Below are 22,500 nucleotides of genomic sequence, written 5' to 3' on the forward strand. Positions count from 1 at the left end.
ATTTTTCTATAGCATGACTCCCAGGATATATTAACTAAGATGAATGTGCGTGTGGCTTGTGCTTGCATGTTATATTAAGATTGAATCACTTATCATTAATATGTCACAACATTATAATAATGATAACAACGAGAGTAATATATATATAATATATTGACAATAACAGATAACTAATCTTAGTGGTGCATCGCAATCTAATTCTGTCACCGGTAGGTACTATCACTATTACCACAGCTAATACTGCTATTCAGTGGCGGATCTAACGCTTAGCAGACTGAGCAGCTGCTAGGGGCCCCGGACGGCCAAGGGGCCCCTTGTACAAATTTATCCCTCAAAAAATACTTCAAATAAATTTTCCAATATAATGAAATTTCAAAATTTGAAAAAAATCATAAAATTTTAAATAATATTTGTTATTAATGGAAAGGGGGCCCCGTAAAAAAATTATTTTATAAAAATAACTGAAATAAATTTTGAAATGCAATGAAATTATTAAAAAATTTTTTCAATTACTATGCTGAATTCAACGTTAATAAGCGTTTGCAAACATTAGCAGTTTACAGTAATATGTTTGAAAACAATCTGTCATTCGTTTCGTTAGCCACCGTGATATTTCTTCGGACATCCCTACTTTTCTGTCTTTAATATCGTATCGTTGTTTTGTTGTTGAAAGCGCGTGTTTTTATTTTTTTAAAAAGTATTGTTGCCAAATAATTAAAACGTTATTTAGTTGTCTGTTTTTTTCTTTTATTTCTTGGAGAAAAGTTTGCAAGGGTAACAATAAACGCACTTGCTAGTTTCGGAAAATACCAGCCATGTTCTTTTTTCCAAAACTCCGTTAGATTTTTTTCTATAAAAATGATCATTAGAGAGCCCTCTGCTGTAGTAATATCATCTTTTTCTTTAAACTCCAATTTTAAGTTTTCTATATTTCCTATATTTTGGCAGTGTCAACACTATTCATTATTTCTTGTTCTATATACAAAAAATTTTGCACTTAATATATTAATGTTTGTAACAAATCTGTCGACAAAATATATTCAAATTCGTTAAAAGTTGTTTTTAGTTCAAAGATGTATATCACCTACATAGTTATAAGTTGGAAATAATTGAAAGTTAAAAAGCCTCTCCACGACACACTAAGTTTGGGGGCCACAAATTTTTTCTACTTAGGGCCCCCGCTTGACTTAATCCGCCACTACTACTATTACTGTTTACTAATATTTCCACTATTATTAATTGTACTTACTAATAATATAATGACTTCCTCACAATCTTGTACCTTTGATTTAATTTTTTTTTTGAAGATCGTGTCATAAAATTGTATCATATTGTCTTGTATATTTTACGTATTCGCTGAATAAATTAGGACGGGCCACTGCAACAACGAACAACAAACAACGACGCGGTGACCTGGTCCAAATGTTATCTGTGCCACATTCCCACTCGTTGTCTAGTTCATTTATTTATTCATTTTTGCAGGTAGAAATAATTTTTTTGAGATGTCCGAATCAACTGTGGAAAAGCAAAACGGTTTCAACATTACTTCACTTATTTATTTATTTTTCATATTATTTATAAAAATTGATTTAAATTCAATTTACAACATCCACTTAAGATGAGCTTGAATATAAATTTCTCATAACTTTCAGAAGCCGAATACAGAAATTTTATCATCATCATCGTTGTCTTCATCACTTTGTTAGTTTTCCTGCTTGCGATGGTTTTGTGGCTCCACAGTGTTAACCCAATTGCTTTTGTCTCTAAAGAACTGAAGAGGTTGAAGAGGAAACTTGTTGACGTCAGAATGGGTTACCTTGCCTAAAATTTTGTTGCCTGGGGGTTTAGTAGCAAATCCTGAAATTAATTTTATTAGCATTATTGATTGGTGTAACGTAACTTTGTATGATATGTTTGAAGATCACTTCGTAAATTTTCTGTACCGTTAACATATGATTTATGTGTTCTGTAGCTCTGTTATATAGTAACGTATACGTTAAAGCAACAAACAAAAGTGTCTGTTTAATGGACTAAGGGAATAGTAATAATAATAATGTCATTTATGAGCGCCCTATGCATAGCGTCAGAGGCGCCCGGATAAACAAATGCTTCAATCGCTTTTTAAACGTTTCTATTGATGATTGTTGACGGATGATGAGTGGCAAACTGTTCCATGTTGATGGTGAGCAATGTGAGAAGCTTTTATTGACGAGAGCTGATGTATTGACTGGTTGATGCAGTTGCAATGATGACGGCAGACGAAGGTGACGGCGATGATTAACAGACGAGCGAAGGTGAATGAGTTTGTGAAGATATGATGGTTGAGATGTGTTGAGTGTTTTATATGCGATGAAAGCTATTTTATACTTAATGCGTTGACGAATCGGTAGTCAGTGCAGGTGAGCAAGAAATGTTGAACTAGAAGATAAACGAGGTAATTTTAAAAAAAGTTTGGCTAATCTGTTTTGAATGATCTGAAGAGAGGAAATAAGATGCACCGAAAAGTACATTAAAATCTTTTTTGAACCGTACTTTCAACTGAAGATTGCAAGACTGAAATTCGGATCTGAAAATTACAAAGTTACTGTAGTTACGGGTTAACAAACGGTACAAAGGGTAAAAGACTATAGTTAATGGAGTAATTTATGAAATGTACGGATTATTATAATAAAATTATTATTATTATTTATTATTATTATTTTGCATTGCAAGAAAGTTAGCGAATTTCGTACAACTCACTGGTTTTATTCATAATACTTATTTTTATTTGTCTAGTTAATTAAATAACTGCGATAGAAATGTGACTTGAATCAATTTTGAAACTAAATAACTCTAGTTGTACTCGTTATTTTTAATGAAGAGATTCGTAGACTAAATTATTACTTATTCATACATTTGTCCGTTCGTTCGTACAATAATAATAGCATTCTTCAATGAAGTCATTGTTTTTTTTTTCGCTTTTTCATCTTATACAAAGAAGCATCTTATACAACAATTCATTTATTCATTCATTCATTGTTTCATTCATTCATTCATTCATTGTTTCATTCATTTATTCATTCATTCACTCAGTCATCGATGTAAATTTACTTTTTCTTATCAATAATGAAACAAACATTTGATAACCCATATCACAAGTAGGGATCAAGTATTCTTATTTTGAAAAATAAAATGTTTTTGTTATATGAAGCTGGCTTGTTTACCAATAAACAGTGAATATCTAACAACAAATAATGATATCAGAAGTAATCATAATCAAAACTGATAATACGAAGAGTTGTGATTGTAGCATATATTAAACTTATACAATGATAATATAAACTTTGGGCAATTATTTTGGTAGATATGTATAATTAATTAATTAATTTATTTATTTATTTAACAAAAACATTTTACTAACTTAAATCATAATAATTGATGATTTTTAGACAGCATGTTGATTTGCAGCCTGTTCAAATACATGATGTCTTTCAATGCATGTTCAAAATTCATTTTCTTGGTTGGAATTTACGAAATTCAATGTGGCACAAACAATGCACGTACACACACACCACACACACACCATACACACACACCACACACACACCATACACACACACACCACACACACACCATACACACACACCATACACACACACCATACACACACACCATACACACACACCATACACACACACCACACACACATCGCGGTCAACAACGAATAACATTCGTGAAGTCCTTGTGTCATTTGTTGAATATCACCACATTTCAACTGCTAAAAGGTGTTAAAGATTGGGTTTTGTGGAAGTCGATGCTCGCCAATGTCCTGAAAGGATAAGACACGAGAAAGAAGAAGAAAAATTCATTTAATTATTAATTTATGGTTAATAATTATTAATGAGGTAGTATCAAAATTATTGTCTTTATTTATAATAATGTATTATTATATCATTATTTTTATTATTGACATTTTTATACTTAAATTTAGTACTACTTACCAAGCTATTTCTACTTTTCCATTCATATTGTTCACATCATTGTATTTATTTTTTTTTTCATAATAGTAGTATTTAGTAATAGTAGTAGTAGTTGCTATTGTAGTAGTAGTAATTGTAGCATTAAGCAGTAATGGTTGTGGTAGTGGTAGTGGTAATGGTAGCTACAGCGACAGCAGTAGTTATAGTAGTCGAGTGTTAATTAATATTCATGTCGCAATTTTTTATCCAAATGTGAATGCTGTTGTAAAAAAACCATCGATTGATGTGTTTTACAATTTTAATGAAATCAATTTTGTACGTTTGTGTATGCTGGCTAAATGAAGATCTAATGAGTGAAACAACTAATTATAACTTACCCCATTACAATTTTTTCCAGTTTTTATTTCGGCAAAAAATATGTGAAATAAAAATATGATTTTGTAAATTCATATATTTTATTTCACTCGATTTGTCAAAACTTTTTCAAATAAAAACGGTTTCTAAGGAAACGAAACGAATAATTAACATATGAAACAAAACGTTGATAACACAAAGCTGATGTAGAAAATGAGTTAACCTCATCAAAAAAAACTTAAATCAAGTCATTAAATGCCCGTTCATCGTTAAGACATGCTCAGTTTGCTGGAGAATAATGCATGCTGATTTTTTTTATTGCGCTCGGGTTTAACTGGTCAAAAGGTTCAGAACTCTTGATTTGCTTTTGGAAATCTAAATTTTAAAATTACGTACATCTTTCTCTTTAAACAAGTAGTGGTGAATATACAACTTAATGAAGAAAACTGTCGGTCACAATGTAGTCTCATGATTAAGAGTAACAACTAATTAGCAATTATAAATTTGAAACATGTTCGTTTATTACCGTAACTAATTGCTATTGGAATTTCAGATTGCAATAATTAACAGTAATATACAGCGGTATTGTTCCTCAAAACCATCTCCTCCTTGCTAACTTCATCTGACCTAACAGTTCCAATATTTTTCTTTCTCCCACTGTGTGAAGTGCGCTGAATAATCCTTCCATTCCTTTTTCTTCAACTCCACGAATGCATCGACCAGTTGCGTACCTAATTTCTCTCTCAAAAATTCACTAGACTCCAACTTTTGTAGAGCTTCTAATAGACTTTCTGGGACTAATTTGGGATTAATGTTAGGATTAGAATTTGGGATTTGAAGTAGAGCGGAATTCATCAAGGGTGGTTTCTGATGTTGAGGTACTGCTCATTTCTGATTGAATACAGTAAAAGTCCTCTAGAGCGGGACTCTAAAGAACGGACAGATAAGAGTAACGGACAGTATTGCTTGGCACGGAACCGTTTTTCATGTTAAATAGACCCTAAAGAACGGACATTTTAAAGGAACGAACTACGGACAGGGTTTTAAGTACAAATTGACTTTTATGTCTTAAAGAGCGGACAATTTATAACAAAAACACATGGAATATTTGATAAAATGCGCCATCTAATTTGAATATTTGTATTTATTCTATTCTATGGAATGCGCTAAAGAAACTTTGATAATCTTTGGTTATTTAAAAAAAATTATTTTCGGTCTTTGATTTTTTATCGCGGTCGTTTAACCTATTAAATGCAATTAATTGGTTGGATGTGGCATGGAGAAATGTTAATCCTACTTCAATCACAAAATGTTTTAATAAGTGTGGTTTTGGAATAGGAGAAAATATAGATACAGATGTGCAGCTGATTGAAGCTGATCCTACCATAACCAGCCTTTTGGGTTCTGTTACTTGGGAGAATTTTGGGGGAAAAAATAACCATGGATAACAATGATGACTCAATCCATAGCCCACAAAGTTCTGAAAATCATGAACAATTTGAAGTCCAAAATGATGAAGAGAAAGAAGAGGCTCCAGTCCAAGAAGTTTCTACAAAGATGGCATTACAATGTGCCAGGAAGCTAACTTTCTATTCGATACATATGGGCAATAGAGAATTGTTACAATTTTCTGAGAACATTGAAAATATTTTAGAAATTGAATTGTTAAAAACAAAATGTTTTGGCAAACAGACAACTATGAATGATTTTTTTCCATAACAATATTAAAAACGTGTTGTTTTATTTTAATTTTTTATGTAGTATATCAAAAAAGATTTTGATGTTGAGTCTTGAGGAGAGGACAGTTAAGAGGAGAGGACAGTTTGGTCATTCCCCAACTTTTACTGTCCTAGAGAATCGTTTCAAGCTCGAAGTTAATTTGTGTGTGTGTAACAAACATTTGTCCACGTTAGAGGCTGGTGGGGGTTCTGAAATAAAAACATGATTTTACAATTTATTTTTCAATAAAGAACAAGCTTTTAATGAATGACTTTTGATTTTCTCAAAAGTGTTGTTTGTTTAAAAAGTTATAATTATTTAAAAATGAATTTAAAAATAATTCATCCAAACTTTTAAATAAAAAACAATATAAAAACTTATATATTAAGTATTAATTAATTAGTATAAATTTTATTAACTCAAATTATTTTTGAGACCATTCAATCCAGCTGCCAGCAAGGTAGCCAGCACAAGGTGAGGATTTATGGCTCCATCGGTCAGTCTGTACTCAACTCTTCATTGTTAAGCCATCAACCAGGGAGTATCAACATACATGCATATTAATTGATATATTTAGTTAAAAATTTGTTAATTGATAATTTGAATAATTTTTTAACTTCACAAATAAACATTCACCACAGTGGCAAATATAGACAAGTTTGACGGGGTAGGGGGCAATATTTTTAAAAATATTTGAACCACAATCTTTGGATTTTCCAAAAAAGTAAATGACCGAAGGAGAGGATTTAAAATAACAGATGACCAGATTGGAGGAATTTCTTCAAAGAAGTCGATAGCTAAGGGGTGGGATTTTCAAATTCAAATAATTTTCCAAAAATTAGTTGACGACAACAAAAATTTGATCAGATAACCGGAATTCAACATTTTGACCGGGTAACCAACTTTTATGCTTACCATCTTTTTTTTGGCCTGAAATGTCAATTTTTTTTTCAAAAATATAACTTCCCGTCAAAACAACGGCTTTTCATAACTTTTAACACAAATAACGCTCACAACGGAAAAGGGACATTTACTCCTCTCGGCTTCCTCCCTAGATCTGCTACTGCTTCAATTAATCGACTAGCAGTTATCATTCAAGTGAAGAATCATTAAAATAACAAAATGTCAATCAACCACCTTTCACTGTTTGGCACTCTCAACAAAACAGTTTTGCCATTGCCTCCCCAAGTTATCTCGTTCGAACATAATTTATCGGGTTTTAATCTTGCAGAAAATTAAATAACTTAATTGTTTTTTTATAATTAATTGTCGTGTGTTACAGTAAACATACGACCAAAATGTTCAACACTTATTCGTGCGATGATTAAAGTATAAAACATACGTGGAAACATGCATAGTTATGTTCACGCATAGACACACACCGACAAACGGATAGAAACATAAACTAGAGTTTCTGAAAACGCACATATATTTTATTAAGGTATATACGTGTTAAACATTTAGTGTTGTTTAATGACGGTAAAAGCTAGAATTCTTTCAGCTGCTTATTTCATTAAGTTTTAAACTGGGTAACCTTAGTGAATTTTGAAAACTAATGGGTCTTGAGATCCGCTCTGATCTTTGTAAGTGATGGAGAAGTAGTCAGAGAAGGTGGTAGAGAGTTCAAGAAAAAAGGGCCAGAAAAAACAAACCCAGATTTAGCAAAAGAGTGTTCAACACAAGTTAAGAAAAAGTGAGAACAAGAAGACGATCGTAAAACCAGGGCGTTTAGGTTCAATTAATATATCTTATAAGTACTTAGAAAATAATTTAGATTGAGACTTATACATTAATGTGCAAATTTTAAAAATTATTCTATACTTTATAGGTAACCAGCTCAAGAGAACAAGATATGGAGATAATGATGATGATGAAAGATGTAAGCATGTTGGGGGCTGTTCAACTCAGATCAATCAACTCAAATCTCTTGACGGTACCAACTACCAAGCTTAAGATTAGAAAAAGAACATACATAAGAAATCTTCATTTAAGTTTATTTTCGTTCAAAAAATTATTAAAATCTTATCTTTTCTCATTATAGGTAATTGTTATTTTTTGGTTTGGTTTTGTTTTCATGACTTTTATGCAATATGTATATAATTTTGGTTTCGTTATTTGATTTTCATTTTAATATGACTGGTTGATGTTGCTTATTTACTTATTTTGGTGAATGTTTTTAACTGGTTTTATTATTTTGCGAATGATTATTATTATGAATGCATTTATTTAGAGAATATTTCATTTGAAAGTGTAGCTATTGGAACCGCTTTATTTATCAGGTGTGATTATTGCTGTTGGTTTTCGTTTCTATGGATTTATTGATTTACTGTTGTTAGTTTTGTGATCGTGAATTTAATATGAATGTGATAGCTTCTTTGAAAGATTGATTTAATTGGCTTTTTATAAATGTTCTAATAATAATAAATATATTAACTGAAAATATATCAAACACCAACTGTTTTCCTAACTTTTCACTTATTGAAACAGGCAAGAGTTATGAATATTATTAAATATTTTGTTTTTAAATTTATTTCAGCAATAATATGCTTCAAATTTTTATTTCAGCACATTGCTTTTGTAGCTGTTGACAGTTGGGCAAAATATGGCGCAGGATTCTTCAACATGAGACAGCAAACCAGCGATGAAGTTGTATGCTAACTTGTTGTGACGATATTTAAATAATGATGAAGAGGAAGACGCGGGTGATGGTGGGAATGATGACGATAACACGACGATGTAAAAACAAAGACAGGCGGAGTTGAAATTAGAATGACAATTATGAGGCTACACTAAACAATCGACATTTGATAATTACAAGCAACAGCATTGAGCATGGATAAAAACCTTTGGAAGTCCAAACAAACGCTCAGTCCTATCATCATCGTCGTCATCATCTGAACTCTGACATCCGGGCAACAGATTAATTTCATCACCACCAGCTTTCCATATTGACATGTTCGTGTGTAATCCATTTGCTGATAACGATTGCAAAAATTAACTAAATAATTTCAACTTCTTTATTGTTGAGCATTAAATTAATGAATTTTTTGTAAAAAATAAAACTCAAATATAATTTTGACCACAAGGGTAATCTTGAAACGGCATCGGCATGAAGGTAGCTAAAAATCCATGTTTCCTTGCAACTTCCTGGAATACAGTTAAAATAAAAATTGTTTTTCTTGTCAAATTGAAAATATAAATATTTATGTCAAATTGGTAAAAACGGCACTTCACTGGTTCAAAATCTAAAACATAGCACTTGGAAAATATTTATTAAGTTTTGTCTTAGAGTTTAGATTTGCTTAGCATAAACAATTTTCAAAAACTAACCTTAATCATGAACTTTAAAAAGCACATTCGGTCAGCCAACAAAAGAACATCAGAAAAGTTGAAGCCTCACTCATTATCCGTTAACACAATCAATAACTTGTAAAAAATCGCGGTTTTGTTCATCAATATATTTTATTTGAAATATCAAACCAATCATTGTTGTTTAAATAGTTATACATGAAAAGCTATCTTTATAAAAAATTTAAAATAATACAAAAACTTAAAAGTTTAAAAAACCATATAAGGAGCCCAGCCGAGCGCATGCATGGCGTCATGAACTTCAGTGAGGAACGGTTCAAAACTCATAATAGCTCTTGCTTGTTGATGGTTTAAAGCAAGTCTTGATTCTAAAGGATCGGCCAATGCTGAGCCATTCTCTTTCAGCAAGGTAAACTCCGCTGTTTGAAAATCAACGTTCTCAGAATATAATCAGCTGCAATTTAATGAACCAATCAATAACCAACCGCTTCAGCAACCGAACAATACACCAACTATTAATATTTTAAAAATAATATTCACTAAAGTAATATTTGGTTGAAAAAACAGTTTATTAAAAATTTCAATTAGTTTAACTAACGTTCAAATCCGCACTTCATCAAATACCCCATATCCAGAGCTTCAGTTCTTATTTTCTGTAATATGGTCCTGGGACACTGAGCAAACGGCTTTCCATTGTATGATATATTACTGTTCCAAATTATGTTTATAGTACGTGCATGCAAACAATAAAATAATTCATTCAAACAAGGTCAAAAAGGCTGGCGAGCCTTGGAAGCCGAAATTCTCTCGAAAAAAGGTTCATTGAGAACGTATAAGTTATTTTTAAACGACTCAAGTCGCTACTTATTTTGCAAATGACAAATTATGGTAAAATACTAGATGAACAAAAAATAATTAAAGATTGTCCTCATTCGAAGTTTCTTGTCAGTAAATTTATTTCAAATCAAAATAATTTATGAAGTTTAACTTTAATCTAAAAAAAACTCACATGAAAATTTCCAAAAGTTTTAAATTTACCGCATCTAATTTATGCTTAATCATTGAAATAAATTTTTTAAAGGCAATCAATCAATCAATTAGCGCTCCTCAATGAATTTTGCAAACAGATGGGTTTTGAGATTCGCTCTGAACTTCATAAGGTAGAGAGTTCTAGAGAAAAGGGCCAGAAAAAGCAAAAGCAGATTTAGCAAAAGAGTGTTTAAAGATAGATCACATATTTTTGCATTCAATTTTTACTGTAAAACTTCACACAACACAAATTAATTTAAAAATATGCTCTAAAAATTGTAGCCTAATTAAGTTTCAAAATAATTCCCACCAGAGAATCCAGGCAAATTTTTTTTTCCAGGGCAGTATGATGAAGGTTGAGATATCGGGAACCAAGTTGAAATTGCATTGTTGAGGGTTGACTATGTAATCAAAACCAGGAACGATGCATATCTGACCGGCCTGAGATGAGGTTGATTGAAAACGATGAAGATGATGAATATAAAAAAATTAATAATCTCGACTATAAGCTTCGTTTTAGGAGGAGGCACTTTTGGCCGTCACGATAATTTAAAGTAGGGTCAAACCCATATTTTGGAAAATCCAATAATTTGAAATCTCAGCAATTTAAAAAATTTCTCTCATAAACTTCGATTCAAAATAAAAAAATTTGACTCCTACACCTGACTCCAAGAACAAGTTTTTTTTTACCATAATTTTACTTATATATAATACCATCACTTGATGAAAAATACTTTAAAAACATGTAAATATCAATCATTGTACTTTTTTTTAGTCAAATTATTTTGTATTTATGTTTCAAATATATAACAAATGAAAATTGTGTGATTTTATTCCCATTATTAGCATTTATTCTCGGTATTAAATACGATTGCATCTTTAACTTTTTATAAACATGATCGTAAAAATATTTTCAGGATAAAAATGAAAAAATTCAAATTCACAACACTTTTCGGAGTCGGATGAAAAATATGCGACTCCGACTCTATCTTCTTCAAAATTCCGGCTCAGTCAAAAATCTGCAACACAACAGTCATTCTATTTTTCATCGTCGACACTTACTTTGTTGTTTTGAAGGCAGTGCGTGGGTACAAGACAGGTTTTGCAGTCACCTACCAAGCTCCCGTACGAAAACAAAATGAATTCAACTCCACTGTCGCTAGCCAGCTCGTACAAACTCATGCCTCAACCGTAGTTCAATTTCAAGTAGCAAATTATTCAAATATCTAACTTTAAATTTATTGTTTGAAATATGTGAAGATAGAAATTCAATGTGTTCTTGATTAAAATTTTCATGTTATGACAATCTGTTGTCAGGTATTTTATAACTAAAATATTAAATTGTTATAAATTTTGAATTACATTGGTTTATAAAATGTTGAACCAGACTTTGAACAAAAATGAGAACTAACTGGAAAAAATCTGTGAAAATCTTTTTGACAATTAAAATGAATGGCGAATATTTTGGAAAAACTTGTAACGTTACAACAACAGAAATGTCAATGCGATATTAATCCCGTAATATCAGTTATGGCACAATCGCAGGCTTCTGCATGTTATCAACTTTAAAAGTTGATGGTTTTTGAACCAAGCATTCGGTCAAGTAGTTTTCTACTCCTGGCTGAGAAAAATCATCCACCAGTTTTCTGTGAATCCGTATTGTCCAGCTGTTTGCAAATTTCTTGAAGATAATGTATCAAACAAACAAAAACAATTCAGTCCAAAAAATCCATGAAAAAATCTAAATAAATTTCTAAATTAAACCATATAACAAACAATCAGTCAACTATTAAAAAACAAATAATTTTATAAAAATGTAGAATAGAAACTGCCTTTTGAGTTGCTGCTGTGCTCAAATGTGCGATAATTGTGGATAATGAGACTCTATAGAATGATACGTAAGCATAATAATAATAGAATGATACGTAAACATATCAAACAAGTTGCATGATTTACTCATTATAATCTACGTACTGTATGATGTTAAACTAAAAGTAATTTTCGATACATTCACTATGTCTGTATGTCCGTAGCATATATATATATGTTTTTTCAACCTCATTTAAATATTTTTAAATTATGATTATATTAAGACAGCTATTCAGTACTTACTGACAGTCAACTAAAACTATTCGCAATGCTTAAATAATTGTGCTGATAAGTTATGTACACATTAAAAGATACAGAATGAAGCGCAGATTTTAACAGTCATTTGAACCAATGCGATTCGCGGTAAGTTTGACTTTAAAAAAAACTTCAAGTTAGGCGGTTTATTTTATAGTAAGTTTCATAGAGCAGGATAAAGTCATGGACTGCACGGTACCCCTTTCTAAGTAAAGCTTTTAACTCTGCTGCTCGTCTAGTTGCTTGTGCCCCTTTCTTTTCTCATATATTCTCATATATCTCCATATCTTGTTCTCTTCCCTGGCTACCTATAAAATATAGAATAATTTTTAAAATTTGCACGTTCATGTATAAGTCTCAATCTAAATTATTTCCTAAGTATTTATCAGATATATTAATTGAACCTAAACGCCCCGGTTTACGATCGTCTTCTTCTTCTCGCTTTTTCTTAACTCGTGTTAAACACTCTTTTGCCAAATCTGCTTTTGCTTTTTCTGGTCCTTTTCTCTGGAACTCTCTACCTACTTCTCTGACTACTTCTCCATCACTTGCGAAGTTCAGAGCGGATCTCAAGACCCATCTGTTTTCAAAATTCATTGAGGAGCGCTGTTGAACATCGCGGAAATAGCGCTTTATAAGCTAATTGATTGATTTTATGCTATTGTAGGCAATTAACAAAACTCTTTAAAGCGTGCTTGCACGTATATAGGTATTACTTTTATTATTAATATATTGGGCATTTAAAAATTAATAGTGTAACAACATAATTACACTTCTTTTTAGTTCACGATCGTTCTTTTAATGCATCACACATTTTTGGAAAAGAAATACCCTGCTTTAATATTTCCACATTTGCTAAAAGGCGAAAACATTTTAAAGAAGGTACTGTGGAGAGGAACAAAGTGATCAAAAGATTTTGCAAACTTCAATACAAAAATAGATTGAGAGAATGTGAATTAAAAACTCTAGGAAAAAGAATATGCAGAGGAGATCTATTTCAGACATATAAATTGGTTACCGAGAAAAAAGAAACGCCATTTACCATATTTTTCAAACTGACGAATTGAAAGGAATTAAAAGATCACATATGCAAGCTCTTCTGGAAGACAGAAAGTCCCAATTAAGCAAAGATTTTTCAGCAGCAGAGTTGTTAACCGTTAACACCCAGAATGAGTTTAGTGATTTGACGGTCTCCGTGGAATCAACCAGCAGTTATGACTTTTAATGATTTATACTGGGGTTATTACATAATATAGTTTATAGAACCTATTAATTTATTTTCTGAACTACACAGCAATATAATAAGCTAAAAGATTAAAAAGATAGGACAATGCTATAAATGCAACACTACTATTATTGACCGACAAAACATTTCTTAATCTACAAAACTTTTAAATTACATAGGAACATCATTTATAATTCATGATTCGTGTAGGGAGCTACCAACCCCCAGATCGTATGGAATCAAGCGGTAATCACCAAAGGGTGAAATGTAAAATAAGTCTCAAACGTTTCTAAATCAATTACCGATCAGGTCAAGTTCAAAGTTCAGTGCACAATTCCTTGCATCTTCCCATCGGCATATCCGCATTTCCATTAATTAATTGTTCAGCCGATTCGCCATCGTGTCTGCCTGATTTGTTTTGTTGAGGGATGAGCCCGTCGCGAACGGTAACAATAACAAGCGGCGTTAAATTTGGTTTGAGCTTCGGATGACAGTAAAATCAAAAAAATTAGAAAAGCTGATTTGATGAATGATACTGTATGTTCGTTTATAGGGTAACATTTGAGTTTTTTTTATAATTAGATTTTTTTCGCTATAAATTTTAAATTTTATTTTAAAAGGTTGGCATCTTGACATCTTGTGATCAAGACAACAAGGAACAAGTGTGTCTGTGTATCTGTCTGTTGTAATCTGTATGATGTATTTATTTATAATATAACAATTATACAAAAATTTAGAATACACTTGTATGTGTGTGTGTATGTATTTGTATTATTGTGTGTATTCTTTGTTTCGTTTGCATTTTATTTCATAAAATATTCAATATTTCTGTTAGTTATAGTGTTAGTATTATAACATTAACATTAGATTAGGATTATTATATTTTTAAATTATTATTATAGACAGATAATTATAATATTGTAATAATTTTATAACAAATAATACATATCAATTCCCTTTCTGCTGACAGCTAACTGATATAAAAGTTGTGACTGGTATCATGTAATATTGTAATGTAATGTAAAATTATCCTAATTTAGAATCTAAATTTTAGATTTAATCATTTTAATTTTTAATAGGAAATGATCCGTGTTTTCTCTTATGCCATCTATTTATTGTGGCTGTTGTGCTGTGATATTACTATCCTATTTTTATCTTTCAATGCCTAGATTTCTAATAAATGCTTAATTTAATTTTACAATTATAAGTCCATTAAATTTTAATATTTTCCATATTAATTTATTTCATCATTACTACCATACCAACTAACTAAATGCTACACTTGCTAAGAAGAGAACACAAGACACATACACGCAACCGTCTTAAAAACAAAACATAAATAAATGTACATAGAAACATTGTATAAATACATACCAACATATATACCAATATATATATATATATTCAATAAAATTATTATTTTTTTATGAAGAGCCTTTATTAATGTCATTTTTTAAATTTTATTTTACTTGTATTAATTTGTTCAGAATTCATAGAGATGCATGCATCAAAATTTGAACACATGATTGGGTCAACCAGCCTACCACCCAAGATTGAAGGTCAGGTAAGAAGGTACATCAAAGTAGAAATACCATTCCTGAGTTGGGTACCTCCGACCCCGGCTCAGGATGCTCTGGTCAAAGTTCTCTGGTGGGGAGAGGAGGGGGGTGGAACAGTATTTAGGTCATTTTCTGGAGAATTCAATTATATCAAATTATAATTAATTAAAATAATTTAATGTAAAAAGGGTTTTATCTTTTTTTTCTTATAGTATTTAAAATTAATGCAAAATTCAAAAAAATACAATTTAATTTAATAGATACATATCTACACCAACGTATATATGATTGCATACATACATACATGTATGCATGCATATTTACATATACATACATACATGTGCAGGCCTGGCAGAAGTAGAAAGCAGAGGAAGGATGCATCTGAGATGACATGTGCATTGTATCAAGTCAGATCTGGTCCCAAACAATTTCTTGAGTACCTCAAAGGTTCTTTTTTTTCTCTTCTTCAATTATTTTTTATTTGGTAGTATAATGTTCATGAAAACTTCTGGATCTGCAATCTACACGAGTGTGTGTTTGCATGCGTAAGTGTATGCACTGCACATGAAACTCAATAAACAATTATGTAGTAAATTCAAAACCCTCTGTGATACCATCACATATTTTAGATACTGATAAAAATAGATAATCTTATCTAAAAATACATTACCGGTTCAATTTCAATCTATAACAATTATTTATAAAAAATTCCTGAAGTCCTTTTAAATTTTTAACATTATTTTCTATTAATTCCTGAAGCAACTAAAATAACTGATAACTCAATAGATATGTACTGTACATGTTGAGGCCTATGCAATCAAAAGATAATGACGTACACAGCCTTATAAATTTATTCCATTAGACATGAAAGTTCTCTGTCTGCAAGTGATCCAGGCCACCAACAATAACGCTATAGGGCAGGCATTCATCCAAAGGTTGCACCAGTTGTCTCCAGGCAAACCTATCAAAGGGTTAGTTACTTGCTTTTGTTACTCACTTGTTCTTATCTTTCTTCCTTCATTTAGTCTTTTGAAAATTGTTATACACACACACACACATACATACACACACATTTATATATTTATATACACACACACACACACACACACACATATATATATATATATATATATATATATATTCATTAATTTGTTGTCTCATTACTACATTTCAGTAGTATCTTCATTTCAATGTATATGTAGGTGTATATATTAAATTTTTTCTATTATTTATGTCTTATTGTCTATTATATACTCCGTTTTTAATGAACGAAAGTATAGTATATTTCTATATTTGTTTATATATATATATATACATATTGTGGAAATCATTGGCGCATATAGTTAGTACAGTCTCCATGCAGTTGTTGAATGAATTGTGCTTCATTGTTTGAAGCTGTTAAAAACGTTAAAAGAATTAGATGGATGTTCCATTTTAATGTACGGAATGTTTTGTTAAGGTTGTACCCAGTGATCACTTCGTCCAACACAAAGGTTGCAGACATACAGATCAACATATCCATGGAGCCACTAAACAGTTAGATGGGCAAACAATAAATAACAAAAAAATAACAAAATAATCAACTATTTAATCTTTAGCGGCATTGAAGCTGCTCTTAGTTCACATACATCATCACAATGATTTCTATGTATTTTTATTGTCATCGTGTTTTTTTTTATTATTATTTCTATTGACAGTATTTATGAAACTCAGTCGTGTGTGTGTGTTTTTGTTGGTAGAGTGAGAGAGAGGATGGAACTTTAACCTTTATATCCAAAATTATCTTCAGCCCTTATATCCAAAATGACCTTTAACCTTTTATATTTCGATGACCTTTCACCTTCATATTTCAATTGACCTTCAACCTTTACATCCAAGATGACCTTTAACCTTTACATAAAGATTGATTTAATAACTTTGAATAATATTTTATGCGGTTAAATTAAATTAAAAATTGAAAAATAATCATCCCATTTCAACTGACGTTGATGCACACTGGCACTCTTCAGTTATGCGGGATATTAACCACAGCATTCCAACTCCAGACGCTGATCATATTCTGCCTGCTTATCATACCAAGGCAAGTTCACAGTGTATTTTTAATGGTGATTAATTCTATTTCAATTTAATGAGTCATCATCATCCTAATGTTGTGCATATTGTGCTAGGCGGTCATTGTTCTTTGATCTGGAGTGTATATTTTGCCGTGTGGATTGTGATTGGATTCTTATTGGTTTGAATATGGTTTGAATATGCATTTGTATAACTTTGTTTTTGATCTTGAGATGAATTACTTGATATTCACATTTTTAATAGAATTATATTATTTAAAGTATTTCAAGAAAATTACTTTTAAATTGTTGAGATGTTCTTGAGCTTTCTGTTCACATAATATATATTTAGTAAAATCACCAGTAAAATCACTCTGTTTCAACTCTGTTTATGATGATTATTTCTGAGGGAGCAATTAAAATAGTCTGTACTTTTAAACATGAAAACAACTTAATAGGAATTCATCTTAATGCAATGTTAACATTAGCATCTTGAGCGATTTGAATATAATATTTAATTGACCAATTAGATTCATTATTCATAAGAATCAGTGTATTTTCATTTGTTTGATGTTTTGTAACAATCTTAAACAGCTTGCCATATCACATTTGTTGTTGGTTTGGTTGTTGTAATAATGCTAAATAAATAAATAACTAAGAATCAGTGGATGACTTTGAACTATTTCCACACAGATGGACTCACTCACTCATCTACCACCTCAGCCACCAACCACAACAGCAACTACTGTCGTGACAATGGCCACGACAGCAGCAACTGCAGCAGCTTCAAACGATGCAAAGAATCGAATAGGAACGGATTTTATTAATTTAAATATGAACCCTTTAAAGGAAAACATAAAACCTTTTGTAACTTCTGCCCCTTCCTCCGCTCAACATCCATCTATTTTGGGTTAGCTACACTTCCTATCGCTTTACCTGAAATTAATATTAATATAATATTGAAGGAGTTTCACTCACACACATGCTCTGAATATATTTTCATTTGGTTAAATGTGGGTAATCAATGTTGATGTTTTGTAACAATCTTAAACAGCTTGCCATATCACATTTGTTGTTGGTTTGGTTGCTGTAATAATGCTAAACGATAATTAAATAAACTGTGAATTAATAAATAAATAAAATAAGTAAATTAATTAATTTATCAATAAACAAATGAACAAACAAACAAACAAACGAACGAACCAACAATATACACAGGTGACCTGGATGCAATGCTGATGTTTGGTGAACATTTGAGAGATGCCATGTTGAAGGCATCCATCTCAAACAGCAGACAACTCTTTCAGTTCGTTATCGTTCCCATCAGTTATTCTCATCTTAATGTTATGATTTTTTCTGTTGTTGTTATTTATTTTTTGATGTTGTTGGGCTCTTTATTTCTTAGTGTTGGTGCAAACTTAGCAAACATTTTTTTTCAGTATGGTTCAGTTAATTATATTACTTATTTACTTATGAATGTTTTTTTAATCTTTAGATGTTATTGTCTAAAATACTTTCATTCATAATCGATTCAGTTTGAAATATTTCTTATGTCATTAAGTGTGTTTAAATTGATACATTATGTTATGATATCATTATTATCGTTGTTGAATTCACGGACGAAGTTATTACGACCCTACCTGCCAATCCTTCTTCCTCTGACAGAACGCAGGCGAACATGCAGAAGAACAATATTGCAGATGAGTTGTTGAGTGGAGATGACATAAACACCGATGTCCAACCAGTCGAACTCATTCTCGACTCGATCAAACAGTTCCCTTCAGCTCTCAATGTAATCACTTGATGTCATTTGTAGATTTCTGTTAAATAACTTGTACGTTTTAATTTGTTGTTGTGTTTGTTGTTGTTGTTGTTTTGTTGTTGTTGTTGTTGCATCTGTTGTATTTATGTTTTGATGATTTGTCGTTTTTATTTCATTTATATTTTTGTTAATGTAGAAACCACAATCAGACTAACATTAAATTAGTATATTAACATTCTTTTATTGTTTCCTTACGATTAGCTGTAACTAAAAACATTGTAAGCAGCAAGCCATCTCTCTTCCTTCAATTTTCAATTCACGTCCAACACTGAATTCAATCAATTCTTCCAGATCTTCAATTCCGACGCACGGCACGGTAAGCCTGGCCCCATGTTTGATGGTGTCATGTTGGAGGGCAACCACAATATAGACGTTACGATGCTTGCCTCCAATTCAGAGGATCTGCTGTTTGACGATGGACTTCTGCAGGAGCTGGTCTATGATAATGTTTGTTTGCTTGTTTGTTTGTTTGTTTACTGGTTTGTTTGGTTATTTGTTTGTATGTATGTATGTATGTATGTATGTTTGTTTGTATGTTTGTTTGTTTGTTTGTTTGTTTGTTTGTTTGTTTGTTTGTTTGTTTGTTTGTTTGTTTGTTTGTTTGTTTGTTTGTTTGTTTGTTTGTTTGTTTGTTTGTTTGTTTGTTTGTTTACTGGTTTGTTTGCTTATTTGTTTGCTTATTTGTTTGCTATTCGTTTAATCATTAATTCTTCGATCGTTCGTTTGTTTGTCAATTTATCGTCACTATCACTTTCAACTAGATTTCTCTTTAAAGTATTCAGCTATTTTAACATAAACTTGATGTTTCTCGCCCTATTTAAATGCACACACATATAAATGCAAACACACACACTGTCACACATGCGCTTACACACAGACACACACACATCCACACACACACACACACTCTCTCACGCACTTACACACGCGCACACATACACACTCACGCACTCATGCGCACACACACACACACACTCACTCACACGCACTCACTCACACACGCACACACACTTAAAAACACATACACACAGACACACTCACACACAAACACACGTACACACACACACGTACTTAAACATACACGCACACGATGTTGATTAGATTGATGGCCTGTCAAGCATGGAAAACGTCTCAAAGGTCCGTGAAAGGATCCCCAACGACAACAACAGCAATGCTGGCGAGGGTGGGGACGAGGAAGAAGGTGAGGGGAGGAGAGAGAGGAAGGAGAGGAAGAGGAGTAGGAGTCTGGTTGTTGAGGGGCATTCCATTAAGTTACATTCCAACCGGGTATGTTATACTGATTATAATGTGAATAATGTTTGAAGTAGCTCACGAGCTAACGCTAGTTTCATGTTTCAGTCAAATGAATGTTTTTTGTTTATTTAATGGATTACTGATACTACAAATGATAGGCATGAGCATTTCCTTAATGACCATGTTTTGGTTTGTTATTGCGATCCTACAAAGTAGTAAAACAGTTTTTGAATACAATCGGAAATTTGAATAACAAAAATGATTGCAAATTTCGCAGTATTAATAATTTCAACGATGATACAAACAAACCCAGTTAACCATTCAGCCATCCATTCAACCAGCCATCAGCTAACAAAACAATTAAGCGACTAGCCAAACACTCAAACGTCTTACTAAACATTCAATCAGTTATCTAATCACTCACGGCTAACAACATTGTTCCCAACAACTCAGGCCAAATCCAGCACTTCAGCAGTCGCCTACAACCACAAACCGCCCAACAGCCACGCCGGCGTCAGCAAGTCCAAAAGGTGTTCGTTTGGCGGCGTGACACGTCACAGGACAAATATCCTCCCTGCTTCGTACCCCGGTCTGTTCATTTCGTCCTGCTATCTTCCTCACACTACCACACTCCACACTTCACTTCCCACACCACCTCCACACTTCTCGTCTTCTCAGGCTCATTAATCTATTTAATTTTTGTACTTGTCGATCGATGAAACTTCACCCGTTTACATCAATCACATCCCACCCACATCCACAACGACTGTCCTCACGCAGCAGAACTGACCGTGACCATCAGGGACTTCCTCTTCACTGACCAATCCTTCTTCAAGCAGATGACCAGCAAGATATCAACACCACCCTCATCGTCAACTGCAGATGTCTCCTTCAAGTCCAGGTTCAATTCTCATTCATCAATCATCTCTATCAGATACATATTTGGTTCTTTTGTTATTTTGCTTCAGTTTTTTCGTAGCGGTATTTTGTTGGCGCTTATAAATATTTTCGTTCATTGCTTTAAAATAATAACTATGATTTATTTCAATGCGTGTGTAACATGGAAACTAACTGGACCTACTTGAATACATACTTGACACATGAAAATGTTCTTTCTCCATCGAAGATCCTTCTACATAACTTGTGACGTCGTTCGTCGTCGTGCCACGTCAACCAGCAAGACATCAGCATCTTCATCCCAACAAGCATCCACACACTCCACGCCTCATGCGCCTGACGATGACGTTCTATCTTCATACAAAACTAAACCATTCACCAGGGGTTCAGCCAACAGTACCGGTTCGTTTGTTCGTTCACTCGTTCGTTTGTTCATTTACTTGTTTGTCGTTCATCCACTTGTTTGCTGTACGTTTACTTGTTTGTTCGTTCATTCGCTATTTTGTTTGTTCTTTCGCTATTGTGTTTATTTTTCATCATTACTCAGTTGGAGAAGTTTTTTGATCATTCAATTAATCAAATTAGATTGCCGTAACTTTTTTCAGATGGAAATAATTTGCCTACTAATTAATTATTCTATCAAACAATTAACCAAACAACTCATAAATAACGAATCATTTACCAACCAACCAATCAACCGACCAACAATCAACCAATCTACCAACCAACCAATCTAACCAAACAACCAATCTACCAACCAATCTACCAACCAACCAATCGTTAGTGGTGACCTTCAATGAGGAATTCAGTATGCCCATCCTCATTGGACTGAAGAGAACGAGGCATGATGGTGTTGTCGTTGATGACGACGATGGTGATGCTGATGGCGATGATGATATTGATGAGGAAATGAAAAATGTCTGCCTAATCTTCAAAGTTTTCCAGCACATTCCATTCTCCAGCATTAAGGTGTGATCAAGTTACATTCAGAATTTCAACATACTCGTTTTACAATTTGTTATTTAATTTTTTAAATTGATTCCCTGGTTGCATTTGATGGAGAAGTAACCAGTAAAACATTTCATTACTTTAAATGTTTTTATCACCTTGCTTATTAATGTATATACATACTTAAATACTCGCAGCCAAAACAGATTGGTGTATGCACCTTTCCTTTGAAATGGTTCCAACAAGGGGA

General features: G+C 32.2%; 5 protein-coding genes across 5 annotated transcripts in view; 4 read left to right on the top strand and 1 right to left on the bottom strand.

Moving 5' to 3' along the window:
• Positions 1-2,601, top strand: part of HELRODRAFT_158304 (hypothetical protein) — a gene marked incomplete at both ends in the record, with an annotated part of 5,449 nt that extends 2,848 nt beyond the window's left edge. Inside the window, 2 exons of the mRNA XM_009010413.1 lie at positions 1,707-1,801; positions 2,545-2,601. Coding sequence (XP_009008661.1) covers positions 1,707-1,801; positions 2,545-2,601 — 152 coding nt within the window. The remainder of the gene's footprint in view (positions 1-1,706; positions 1,802-2,544) is intronic.
• Positions 2,602-5,753: 3,152 nt separating this feature from the next.
• HELRODRAFT_158305 (hypothetical protein) lies at positions 5,754-7,985 on the top strand (the record flags this gene model as incomplete). The annotated part of the gene is made up of 4 exons (XM_009010414.1): positions 5,754-5,977; positions 6,075-6,221; positions 6,482-6,528; positions 7,861-7,985. The coding sequence occupies 4 exons, from the start codon at positions 5,754-5,756 to the stop codon at positions 7,983-7,985; spliced, it is 543 nt and encodes a 180-aa protein (XP_009008662.1).
• Positions 7,986-8,588: 603 nt separating this feature from the next.
• HELRODRAFT_158306 (hypothetical protein) lies at positions 8,589-11,552 on the bottom strand (the record flags this gene model as incomplete). The annotated part of the gene is made up of 7 exons (XM_009010415.1): positions 8,589-8,690; positions 8,877-9,007; positions 9,113-9,179; positions 9,600-9,760; positions 9,940-10,049; positions 10,681-10,811; positions 11,433-11,552. The coding sequence occupies 7 exons, from the start codon at positions 11,550-11,552 to the stop codon at positions 8,589-8,591; spliced, it is 822 nt and encodes a 273-aa protein (XP_009008663.1).
• Positions 11,553-15,217: 3,665 nt separating this feature from the next.
• Positions 15,218-16,819, top strand: HELRODRAFT_158307 (hypothetical protein; the record flags this gene model as incomplete). The annotated part of the gene is made up of 4 exons (XM_009010416.1): positions 15,218-15,402; positions 15,625-15,725; positions 16,141-16,249; positions 16,738-16,819. 4 exons carry the CDS (start codon positions 15,218-15,220, stop codon positions 16,817-16,819), a joined length of 477 nt encoding a protein of 158 aa, XP_009008664.1.
• A 1,266-nt stretch (positions 16,820-18,085) lies between these two features.
• HELRODRAFT_187761 (hypothetical protein) overlaps positions 18,086-22,500 on the top strand; it is a gene marked incomplete at both ends in the record, with an annotated part of 19,508 nt that continues 15,093 nt past the window's right edge. Inside the window, 10 exons of the mRNA XM_009010417.1 lie at positions 18,086-18,239; positions 18,548-18,635; positions 18,995-19,121; positions 19,443-19,598; positions 20,289-20,438; positions 20,859-20,994; positions 21,186-21,306; positions 21,532-21,704; positions 22,087-22,271; positions 22,448-22,500. The exon at positions 22,448-22,500 is cut by the window's right edge and continues 148 nt beyond it. Coding sequence (XP_009008665.1) covers positions 18,086-18,239; positions 18,548-18,635; positions 18,995-19,121; positions 19,443-19,598; positions 20,289-20,438; positions 20,859-20,994; positions 21,186-21,306; positions 21,532-21,704; positions 22,087-22,271; positions 22,448-22,500 — 1,343 coding nt within the window. The remainder of the gene's footprint in view (positions 18,240-18,547; positions 18,636-18,994; positions 19,122-19,442; positions 19,599-20,288; positions 20,439-20,858; positions 20,995-21,185; positions 21,307-21,531; positions 21,705-22,086; positions 22,272-22,447) is intronic.

This window comes from Helobdella robusta (assembly GCF_000326865.2).
Source record: "Helobdella robusta unplaced genomic scaffold HELROscaffold_1, whole genome shotgun sequence".
Classification (NCBI taxonomy): Eukaryota; Metazoa; Annelida; class Clitellata; order Rhynchobdellida; family Glossiphoniidae; genus Helobdella; species Helobdella robusta.